The sequence below is a fragment of the Ipomoea nil genome, unplaced genomic scaffold (assembly GCF_001879475.1).
Source record: "Ipomoea nil cultivar Tokyo-kokei standard unplaced genomic scaffold, Asagao_1.1 scaffold3084, whole genome shotgun sequence".
In the NCBI taxonomy this organism is placed as follows: Eukaryota; Viridiplantae; Streptophyta; class Magnoliopsida; order Solanales; family Convolvulaceae; genus Ipomoea; species Ipomoea nil.
In genome coordinates, this window is record NW_017619512.1 from 1,389,496 (window position 1) to 1,402,422 (window position 12,927).

The following is a 12,927-nucleotide window of genomic DNA, read 5'->3' on the forward strand; positions in this document are numbered from 1 at the left end:
GCCGTTGTTATTATTACACAGTCCTTGGTTCCCAAGGAGTTCAATTAATGTAGAACTCTTTGGTATTGTAACCAAGATCACTCCTATTAATATCTACAAATAATAATGAACTGCTACGGCATACAAGAAACAATTATATGCATTACATACATACAGAGATACCTAGATTACATAGAATATGAAGAGTTGCAATATTCAAATTTACATTAATTGAGATGTGGTATTTCCCAAACATATAATGCCGGTATCTCCTTTTTTTTGAATCTTCAGTATGTATAAATACCGGTCTTCTTCATGGTCGGACACTTCCGAAAGTAATCACACTTTACAGGCCTTTCTAAAGCAATATTTGGTGTTTCAACATGCCTTCCATGTTCATTGCTGTCAGGAACATCAAGCCGGAACACCAGCAAAGGGCAATACGAGTGAGAGCAGTTCGTGTGTTTGAAGTTCCTGAGAAAAGGGGAGAGGGGCAGGTTAGTAAGAGCACGGAAGTTGTGTTCCATGATGAAGAGGTAATTTTATATATTTTCACATATTATTTTGTCTACGAATTGCTGCCATTTTATCTAATAATCTTAGTGTGTTTTACTATCTATAATCTTCTCATATAGTACTCTTTCAATTAAGCTACTATCATGCCATGTTATCTACTCATCCTAAACTGCTTTGCTGTCTAAAATTTGTTTACTATTGTATTCGCAGGGAGACTATATTCATGCGAGTATCATCAAGAAAGACATTGTAAAGTATAGAGATACAATCAAGGAAGGGAAAGTTTATGAAATAAAGAACTTCATGGCCTCTACAAACTACTACGTGTACAAGATTACAGAGCATGGTTTCCTGCTCAAATTTAACTACAGAACACAAGTCAAGGAAATACATTCTAAGGGGTTTCCTTGCAAAATGTTTAGATTAAAGAGTTTTGAGGCTTTGAAAGATCCTGATGATGTGAATGACAAGGAGCTGATTGGTACTAAAATTAACTTTCCTATCTGCTAATATGTTCTTTATTCTTCTTTTAGTAGTTATTGATTATACTTTGTTCATTTTGCAGATGTTATTATTGGAAGGGTAGTTGAGATTTACAATCCTGTGGACAAGATTGTAGGGGGAAAGGCCACCAAACTAATAGACTTCCAACTTCAAGACAATGCGTAAGTTTTTTAAAATAAATTTGATTACATTAGAATATAATGCATTTTTTTTTTTAATTTTGTGCTTTTTCTGTTTCTAAACCAGTGATAACACCATCATGTGTACACTGTGGAATGAGCATGTTAGTTCCTTGATGCCTTTTTACAATAGTGATTCTGTTGAACCACTGATTGTTGTCATTCAATGCTGTAGGGCCAAAGTTGTGGGTGGTGAGTTTTTATACTGTTTTCTCTTCTAATCTGTAGATTCAAATACTAAATATTCTATACTGTATATATATCCTAATATATATCTAAAAATACATGCATTTATTTTTTTCATTTATTTTAGGTGAAGTGAGAATAACCAGTTCCTATGATGCTACGAAGCTATGGTTTAATGAGGATTGGGAAGAGTTTAAAGAGTTTAAGTCAAAGTAAGTTCCATCTTTTATATTTCTCCTATTCTTTTTGGTTTCTACTAATTTTTTTGCTATTTTAATTACTGTGTGCTCTACTTTCTACTACTTATTTTAGGCAAATGTTGTCTAAAATGCATATCTAAAAATAAGAAAGATAGTTTAAAGAGTTTATGTGCTCTACTTTTTACTCAAATGCATATCTAAAAATAAGAAAGATAGTTTAAATGTTGTCTACTTTATTGTTGTTTTGTGTTTTAGACACATCTAACTAAGTTTCTAATCTTTTTGAAGCATGAAAGCTCAGGGTACTCCAATGAGGAGTCTCAGTACTGGCACACTGCATTCCAACTCTACAGGACTAAGTGATTTTAATAATGCTTCTGTTATTGTCACTAACTGCCATGACATTAAGAAGGTGAAACAGGTAATCCACACACTAAACTACCAATTCCTTTTGTAGTTTGATGTAACTGAAATTATTAAGTGCTATATATACTTATCAATTTTTTTGAATACTATAGGATGGAGACTACTATGTTGCTGCTGAGATTCTTGGGTTGGATTTTGAGGATGGTTGGTATTACTTATCATGCCTGAAACTTGGATGTAATAAGAAGCTTAAAGAACAGGAAGGGACACTTTTTTGTACTAAGTGTAAGAAGAGTTGTATGATGGGTACAGTTAGGTACAAAGTAGTTGTTATTGCTCTTGACAAGTCTGGAGATGCTCCCATGTTGCTTTGGGATAGGGAAGTTACAGAGCTTGTGGGTATTCCTGCCTCTATTTTGTATGCAAAATACAAGGAGGTAAATTCTTATTACCTAATGTCTACATTTTTTTTCTTAAACTGTTTACATTATCTGTTTTTAATTTGGTTATTTATCAACTATCTAAACAGCTTGATGTTGAAGTGCCACCTGAATTAGATGCTATAGTTGGTATGAAGATGCTTTTTAAGATCAACTTCAAACTGGCCCAAAAGATGGGTCCCAATTACCCATTCAATGTTGTTAGGGTTGTAAGGGATGAGCACTTGCTTAAGACCTATGCTGACAGATTTGTGGAGCATGAAGAGCAAGACTTAATGTCAAGGATGATTGAGGAGGAAACTAACACTGATGCAGTTTCTGGAGTAAGAATTTGAAACCCTAAATTATAGGTTTTTTTTTGGTTACTAATAGGTTTTTCTGCTGTTCTTAATTATAGGAAGATTCTATTGGAGTTGAAGTCAATAGTCCTGCCACTGTCCAGCCCTCGCAAAAGGAAGGAGAAGACAATGCAGAAAATGCTGGTGCCATTAAAAGGTCACTTTTGGATGAGTTTTCATCGTCCAAAAGTAGGAAATTGAATGACTCCGAAATAAAAAAGGAAAAGTTGTAATTCAGATTGATGGTTGAAAGTGGCTGTTGTTAGCCGGGCACTATCCAGACAATTTTTTTTTTGTAATACTATGGTGTGACAATTTCTTTTTTTTCAGTTCTATGGATGGTTTTGAACTTTTATCTAATGCTTTTAGTAATTACCTATCTGTTTAGTACAATAAATGGTTGTGTATACTGCTATTATATCCTATTTTGCAGTTTTCCTAATTTTCCTTTCAGGTTATTAGGAGTAAGGATGAAAGGTGTTAAAGTTTAGCAAAGATGCAAGGTGGTCAAGGTTTAAAAGGCAAACAGAATGGAAATAGTTTGGCAAGCAATTTAGAGTTTGAAGTTGTGTTTTTATATGTTCCTATTTTCAATTCTAAGACTCTATATCTAAATATATTGTGCCTGTTTTGCAGCAAAGATGCCAGGTGCTAAGGTTTCAGAAGGCAAACGGGATGGAAATTCTTTGGCAAGTAATTTAGAGTTTTAAATTGTGTTTTTTATGTGTTCCTATTTCCAATTCTAAGACTTTATATCTAAATATATTGTGCCTGTTTTGCAGTTTTCCTAATTTTCCTAACAGGTTATTCAGAGTAAGGATGAAAGGTGTCAAAGTTTAGCAAAGATGATAGGTGGCCAAGGTTTAAGAAGGCAAACAAGATGGAAATAGTTTGCCAAGCAATTTAGACTTTGAAGTTTAGGGTTTAGGGTATATTTTCCTATTTCCAATTCTAAGACTTTATATCTAAATATATTGTGCCTATAAAATAGAGTTTGTTTCAATTACCTATTTGCACAATCTTCTTTAACTCTGTTTGAAATTCTAATATGAAGATATGTAAATATACTGTGCTAAAAAAAGGTGTTAGTTCCAATTACCTATTTGCACAATCTTCCTTTACTCTGTTTGCATCTCTCGAAATCAATTGATGTTCAAGCTGGAATCCATCAATGTTTTCTAGCACATTTAAAAAGAAATTAGATAACAACAACTAAAAGAAGATTTTTTTATTCATTTACATTACTGTTTTAACAAAAAAAAACAACAATCCTTTAAACTGAAAAATGTTTTGATCCTAAACATATCTGACTTTTATAGCAATATAGAATAAAATAATTTAACAAATACCAGAGGTCAAATAGCATACAAATAAAAATAGATTAACATTGTCGATACTCGAGGACCATTTGGAGAACAAAGACAGTTTTCAAGGTTTGTATTATTAATAAAATAAAGTTGTTTCTTCCAATAAATACAAATTAAAGAATCTTATGATACATACAAGAACATTATACCAGTCTTAAGCAAAGAGTAAAAAAAGCGAATTTAAATTACTGTGTTCACTAATAAATGAGAATCTGCTTAACAAAAAAAAAGTTTATCATACACAAAGGTCACTTATATGCTTATATAGAATAAAATAATGCACCAAAGTCAAGATATCAAAGACACTACAATTAAAAATATATGAAGTTGTTCGATAGTCGAGGACCATTTATTGAACAAGGACATCTTACTGAATGTGTGTAATATTAAAAAACCAAAGTTGTTGCTTGCAATAAAACACAGTTAAAGTATATTATGATATATACAAAATAGTTATACCAGTTTTGACCAAAGAGCAAAAAAAAAAGTTATTAACATTACTGTGCTAACATTACAGAATTGTATACTTATATAGAAAAAAACAATGCAGCAAAGTAAAAACCAGTAATGGAAAAGTATTGCGTTACAAATTAAAGTGAACAGACTTACAAACTATGCAAGTATATGCATACAAACTAATCTAACTACAGTCAAGTAAAGAGGAAGTCTTAACCTATTTGCTTATATCACCATATTGCTTTTAGTGGTCTTTGATTGATTGGTTTTTTTCTGACGAATGCTCTTCAATTTCTTCAAAGCTTGAATTATTTAATTCTAAAAAGAATAACAAAAAAAAAATTTGTTAGAATCTGTGTTCAGAATATTTACAAAGTAAAGTAAACAAAGTTACAAACTATGCAAGTATATGCATACAAATTAATCTAAAGACAGACAAATAAAAATAAAGTCTTAACCTATTTGCTTATATGACCATAATGCTTTTAGTGGTCTTTGATTGCTTGGTTCTTTTCAGCTTGCTGCATTTCAATGTGTCACAAGCTTGGACTATTCCATTCTAAAAAAAATACCCCAAAAATTTAAAATTGTTAGAATGTGTTCATAATATTTTATAAGTAGAATCAAATAATTAATGTATGTGTTCAATGTTCTTACAACAGACTTACAAACTGTGAAACTATAATAGTGCAAAGTCATCTAAACTAAGCCAAATCAAGATAGAGTCTTAACTTATTTTCTGATCAGGCCATAGTGATTCTTTTCTGCTGGCTGCTCTTCAGTAGCTCTAAAAATAAAAAAAAAATAAACAAGGTTAGTATTTCTGTCCAGAATAAATAATAACAACACATACATTGAATAAATTGGCAGCCACATTTTGAAAGAAATTAGATAACAGCATTGCAATTCCAGAGACACATTGCCTAAACACATTGCCTAAACATTAAATAGAATTGATGGGCAGCTATCATTACTATTAAGAGAAAACTCTTCAGTTCCAATCCTATTTTCAAAATCAAGGCAAAAGTAAAATAAACTACAATGAACCCATCTAAACAAGGATGCCCCATCTAACTACCAACACAACCTGCCAGTTTCATACCCCAGTAAAATAGACAAATCACATCTACATTTTCAAGTAAAAACAATAGTCAGAGCAATGAGGAAAATCACTAAATCAACAATTATAGGCATCAAAAGGAAACCAAGTGATGAAAATAAAGGTAAGTTCGAAACTTATCTTTTTAATACTTCAAATTAAGCTTCATTATAGCATCCTCTTCCTGTGCGATTCTGTTTATGCTCTCTGTCTCCTCAAAAAATTCCAGTATGTTCATGAAAAACAACATGATAAAGTCGAAAAAAGGTTAGGGTTTGTGTGAATAATAATATAGCTATACCATTTTGAAAATGATTGTTAAACAGTTAAGACTAATTTCTATTTGGTGTTTTTAGAGTAATTTCTAAAAAGAATACGGTTTAGAACACTAATGGCTATGAATCATACAAATCTGAAATCAATAAATTGGACTATGAATTGTCGATATGCATGCGTAGATCCAGAAATGTAGATCAATTTTAGAACAAAGAACAATGAAAAGTACGAAACCCTAAACAAATTTTGTGTAGATTTAAAGCATACTAACCTTAGAATTGGAGAATTAGCTTCACTGAAACGCGATTGCCACCATTTACCGTTGTTGAACACTACGATCTTTCACAGAAAGGAAAGATCGGGATTGTGTATTGAAAATCGGATCGATGCTAAGCGAGACCCGACTACAATTTCTCCGGAAATAATGTTCAATAAGAACAGTTGAATCGGAGATTACGACTTAGGACTGATCTAGATTTAGGCTTGACAGAGAAATATAGGAAGATCGTTTGGAATTGCTGAAGAACAGAGCGGTTCAGACATGAGAGAAGGAGAGGTCAAGCGAAGGAGAAGGCTTATCAGCCTAGCTCCTTCCTCTTCTCTCAATATTCCGACCGGAAAAACAATAATAATTAATATATATATATATATATATATATATATATATATATATATATATATATATATATATATATATATATATATATATTATGTGCGACAAATTATATATATACAGAAAATATATATATTTAAATAGTTTATACATATAAATTAATAAATAAATATATAGATATGTATATAGTTATTTATTTATATATTTAATTTTGAATTGTTATGTGTAATTAATTAGATATATAATCTTAACAATTGTAATGGTATTTATTGTGGACAATGTTATACTTAAGAGTTTGTCAAATAAAATTAGTGTTACTATATAGCCATTACAATTTTAGGTTATATATATATATATATATATATATATATATATATATATATATATATATATATATATATATATATATATATATATCACAATTAGATTATCTGTTAGGTGTGTTTAGTGGCACAATCACTAATTTGTAAATAATTGTTAGGTAAATCTTGAACAATTCGAAATTAATTATGTACTGTTAGTTGTGTTATGTGTAATTCATTTTTAGGATTTTTAATTATTTGGATTATTATTTATTTTAATGTTCTATTCTAATTCGCAGAAAATGAATTGGGCAACTCATCATCAAGGAATAATTCTGCTCAAGGAAAACAACAGCCTCCGGCAAGAAATCCTTCCCGCATTCCTCTAGGAGGGTGTTTGTCGCAAAACATCACACCCTTGAGTAACATGACTAACGGTAAATCAACTAAGTTCAATTGATATAGCGTCATTGTGAATTTAAAAAACCTTTTTATTGGTCTACTTATTATGTAAACCTTATTTAAAACAATTACAATTTACACTTATAGGCTAGCGTAATGAATAGCATTAGGTGTGATTAATTTTAAAAATGTCAATTGTTGTACTTACTGTTGTTTTTATCGTCTTTTAATTGATTCTTTTTTCCTCACAGCAAATAATTTTTGCAAATCATCATTAATGACTAATGCTGGTCAAGGGAAAGAGCAACATACGCCAAATAATCGAACCCAAAATCCGTTGGGATGTGGTTTGTCCCCAGATATCACACCATTCAGTAACATCAGTAATGGTAAATCCCAATATATGAATTGATATACATTAATTGTTAATTTAAATGTCCTTATACTGTTAATTGTTCGAAGCTGTTTGTCAAATTAATTGTTATAATTGTAATGTAATTTATGTTTAATATCAATTTCTAATTAATTGATTAGGTGTAATTAATTGAATACATTATACTTAATGATATATACTTTTAGATTTGAATTGTATTTAAGTTAGAATGTGGACCATCGTCTACATAATTCTATTTGATTACGTATTAAAGTTGTGCAATTGTAAAATTATTTATGTTATGTGTACTTAATTGTTTCGAGTTATAATTATTGGAATTAGTTCTTAATTTAATGGTATATTTTCAATCACAGCAAATCATTTCGGTTGCTCCTCTTTTACGAATAATGCTGCTCAAGATCAAGACCAACGGACGACAGCTACTCCTTACACTAATCCCCAGCGAGGATGTTTGTATGAAAATATCACACCATTGAGTAACATCACTACCGGTAAATGCCCTAAGCTGAATTGCTATAGACTATTTGTGAATTTAATTATAATGTAACTCATGGTACATATAAGTATGTGTGGAATTGTAACTTCACTAATTTTTGCCTGATATATGATTTATTTGATAATATCAATTTCTAATTTTTTGTTCAAATAGTTATATTTTTTTTGTTATGTGTAATTTAATTATAATGTAACTCATGGTACATATAAGTATGTGTGGAATTGTAATTTCACTAATTTTTTGCTGATATATGATTTATTTGATAATATCAATTTCTAATATCAATTTTTTGCTGAAATACACTTTTCCACTTTTATTCCTATTTATGGTGCACACATTATTGTGGACCATGGTCTATCATGTGATTTTTCTAATAAAATATAATAATACTTATACAGTTAAATTACTATTTCATATTCTAGGGTAGCATAAGTTATAATGTTAAGTGTATTTAATTTATAATATTAAGAATTCTATCCTTTTTATGTTAGTACGTGCTACCAACTTATTTTTTTATAGTCCCATAAAATGTAGTGGTCTCAATTAATTGTCACTTTAAATATTGTTATTCTTTAAATTTGTCTAATATTATGTATGTGTACAGTACGGCAGTGCAATACACAAATAGGTCCAAGCAATTGCCAGAAATTTTTTATTAAAGATAAACAAAATCCGGGTTCGACGATAACACAAGATGAATTGGCTATTCGTAAACCATTAGATAAATATGCAATTGTCGAAGACCATGTAACAACCAGAGACTTGCTACCTGCCTTTGAAGATGAAAGTAACAATACAATGAGCGATGTACCAAATCAGAACATAGATGGTAAAAAAATATCCCCTGTGGTGTTTCAAACAAATATAAGTAAAGTACATATGGTCACTCTTTCAATATTAAAAATAATTTTTAAATGTTTTTTAATTTCAGATGCAAATATATCGGGTAACGCTGTTAGGCAGACCTCGGAAATTGGGACATCCTCTGGTCCACAACATGGTATGTATGTTTGTTTTATACGTGCCTGAAATATAAATCAGTATTTAAATTTGTATATATTTGGTTTCAGGTTAATACTGCAATTTTGGTGATGCAACGAATCAGTGCGTCCATTGTGGGGCTCTGTTTTGGTTTGAAGAAAGGAAGAAGAATTTGTCAACAAAAGCATCGCTACTGTTTATGTTGTGTTGCAACAATGGGAAGATCAAATTGCCGGATAATAAGTTGCCACCAAAAGGTATATTTGATCTCTTTTTCGGCAATGACGAAATATCAAAAGAGTTTTTACACAACATTAGGACCTACAACAACATGTTCTGCTTCACATCAATGGGTGGAAAAATTGACAAGAACGTGAACAAGGGGGGAGCACCTCCAATTTTTCGATTAAGTGTCAAAACTACCACCTAATGGCACTTTACTTCCAGAACAAGGCAAAGAACCTCATTTTGCCCAGTTATACATATACGACACGGCAAATGAAAGGAACAACCGTATAAATGCTGTGAGGTAAAGAAGTTTCCGTAATTACACATTAAATACTATTTTTTATCTAAATAAATATCAATTCGAAGTATATGTTGTTGTAGGGGTAGTGGTGACCAAGATGACATTCATGTAGAAATAGTGAATGTCATTCAGAAAGACCTGGATGAAATAATGTCTTGGTTAAGTCTTTTCGCATGGCTATGTCTGAGTTGGATATTAATCCATGCGCCGAAGTAAAAATAAAGTTGTTGGGAAAACGAACTAGAGATGCGAGGACATATAATCTGCCTCAAGTTTCTGAAGTAGCAGCTTTAATTGTTGGAGATCTGGATACAAGTATTGGAGAGCGTGATATTATTGTTCAATCGAAGGGTGGCCACCTACAGAGGATTACTGAATTAAATCCTTCATACTTACCACTGCAATACCCTATTTTGTTTCCATATGGCGAAGATGGTTATCGGAGGACATTGCATTCGCCGACGTAGTAGGCAGGCGCTCTTCTGGTGGTAGACAGAGGATTAGCCCCAGGGAGTTTTTTTGCTACCGCATACAATCTAGACAGTCAGCTCCGAGTACCATATTATTTGCCAAACGGTTGTTCCAACAGTTCGTTGTAGATGGCTACACAATGGTTGAGTCTGGAAGACTAATTTATATAAGGACACACCAAAAAAAGCCTAAGGTGTGAGAGTTATAGTGGATTGACTGATGCTTTGACGAGGGGTGAAATAAGTCCTGCAGCCCAATGTCGTAGAATAATACTACCTTCGAGTTTTACGGGTGGTGCTAGATACATGATACAAAACTACCAAGATGCAATGGCAATATGTAGATGGATTGGATACCCAGATTTATTTATAACTTTTACATGCAATCCGAAGTGGCCTGAGGTGGCAACGCTTTTTAAAAGATCAAAGGTTGAAGCCAGAAGACCGGCCGGACATAATTTGCCGCTTATTCAAGATTAAGTTGGATGCTTTGATAGCTGACTGTCGAAAGAATCAACTATTTGGCCCTGTGGCTGGAGGTAATATTTTTTTTTTATTATTTGAAATCAATTTATCTAAATAAATTTAGGTAATTGCTTAACCTTATTATGTTTATTTGTATGTTGTTACAGTCATATATACAATTGAGTTTCAAAAGCGAGGTCTTCCGCATGCTCATATATTACTTTTTCTGGAGAAAAGTAAAGAAGTTAGGCAAGTTCTCACTCTAGACAACATAATTTCCGCAGAGATTCCGGATGAAAAGAAAGATGCTGAGTATTACCAAGCGGTAGAGGAATTTATGATGCATGGTCCATGTGGAAAAGCGAGGACAAATTCTCCATGCATGGTAAATGCGTGATGCTCTAAACATTTTCCTAAGAGATTTGTTGATAGTTCTACGTTTGATGACGATGGTTACCCGGTATATAGAAGGAGAGACAATGGCAGTGTAGTTACAAAGAACGGTATCGTCTTGGACAACAGGTATGTGGTACCGCACAATAGATATTTATTGCTCAAGTACAAGGCTCATATAAATGTCGAGTGGTGGCAACCAATCAAGGTCAATCAGTACCTGTTCAAGTATGTTAACAAGGTCATGATCGAGTAACAGCCGAATTTTACAATAAAGGCAATGATGACGAGAATGGGAAAGCAGTAGATGAGATAAATATGTACTATGACTGTAGGTACATATCCCGTGTGAAGCGGTCTGGCGTCTGTTTGGTTTTGATATAACAACTTCGTGCGCCTTCGGTAGAGAGGTTGAAGCTTTCACCTACCTAATCAACAGAGTGTGATATTTGCAGATATGATGCGGTTGAGAACATTGTGAATAGACCTACGATAGCACAGAGCATGTTTTTAGAATGGTTTGAAGCTAATAAAACATACCCCGGTGCCAGAGAGCTTACTTATGTTGAGATGCCAACAAGATTCGTTTGGAAGAAAGACCTTAGAAAATGGCAGCCACGAAAGAAAGGGTTCTCAATAGGACGTATATTCTATGTCCGCCAGCTACTGGTGAAATCTTCTATTTGAGGTGTTTGCTCAACAAAGTCCGCGGCCCTAAAAGTTACGAAGATATTAGGACTGTAAATGGAGTACAATATGACTCATTCCGAGATGCGTGTTATGCAAGAGGTTTAGTTGATGATGACAACGAATATGTTGATGCAATAGATGAAGCCAGTCATTGGGCGTCAGCGGAACAATTGAGGGAGATTGTTTGTGACATTACTAATGAGCAGTTGCATGGGGAAACCGGAAATAGTTTGGCACGCCGTTTGGCAACATCTATCAGACGATGCCCAATTCAATATCCGTACACAACTGCAGAACAGAGGTAATCGTACATTTTTAAAAGAATATTAAGTCAAATTTAATGTATTTGAGCTATAAACAAATGTTTATATATATGTATGCAGAGTTTGTGTTGACCGATTCGCAAAATGAACTTTGCTTTAGTTCAGATTGAAAAGCTATTATCTAATCATGGTAAGAGTTTGAAGGACTATCCTGAGATGCCAACGGCCAATTTTGGTGCGTTAAACATTATTGCAAATAGGTTGATTCAAGAAGAATTATCATACGATCGTGGAGAACAAGAGAAAGAGAATCAAGAATTGGTAAGGCAGTTAACAGACGAACAAAGGGCAATATACAATGAAGTGTTAACTGACGTCGATTGCCAGCAAGGTGGGTTATTCTTCGTATCTGGTTATGGAGGGACAGGTAAGACTTTCTTGTGGCGAGCACTTTCTTCCGCATTAAGGTCTAAGAGTCAAATAGTTTTAAATGTTGCTTCTAGCGGCATAGCTTCGCTGTTATTACCTGGTGGTCGTACGGCGCATTCCAGATTTGCTATACCGATATCTGTTAATGAAGATTCCACGTGCAACATAAGGAACGGCAGTGAACTGGCGGAACTTCTTGTGCAAACAAAGCTGATAATATGGGACGAAGCCCCAATGATGCATAAATTCTGCTTTGAAGCTTTGGATCGAACTATGCGGGATTTGATGCGCTTCGTAAATCCAAGGAGTTCTGATATGACATTCGGTGGCAAAACAGTTGTTTTGGGTGGCGATTTCAGGCAAATTTTACCAGTCATTCCAAGGGTACTAGACCTGATATAGTTCGTGCGAGCATTAGCTCATCCTATCTATGGCAATCCTGTAAAGTCTTGAGGCTGACTAAGAATCTACGCTTGAAAAGTGTTCAATCAGAATCCGAGTGCAAGGAGATCGAGGAATTTGCTAAATGGATAGCTAATATAGGTGACGGAATGATTGGGTGTCAACTGGATGGGGAGTCAGAGATTACTATTC

At 33.1% G+C, this 12,927-nt stretch overlaps 1 protein-coding gene and 1 long non-coding RNA gene across 2 annotated transcripts; one reads left to right on the forward strand and one right to left on the reverse strand.

Moving 5' to 3' along the window:
* Positions 1-289: 289 nt before the first annotated feature.
* LOC109166044 lies at positions 290-4,810 on the reverse strand. The gene is made up of 3 exons (XR_002051607.1): positions 4,749-4,810; positions 3,808-3,886; positions 290-453 (listed from the first exon to the last, which is right to left on the reverse strand). It is a non-coding gene; the product is annotated as an uncharacterized LOC109166044 (long non-coding RNA).
* Positions 4,811-12,048: 7,238 nt separating this feature from the next.
* LOC109166036 (ATP-dependent DNA helicase PIF4-like) lies at positions 12,049-12,735 on the forward strand. The gene has a single exon (XM_019314920.1). The coding sequence runs from the start codon at positions 12,049-12,051 to the stop codon at positions 12,733-12,735; it is 687 nt and encodes a 228-aa protein (XP_019170465.1).
* Positions 12,736-12,927: the final 192 nt, after the last annotated feature.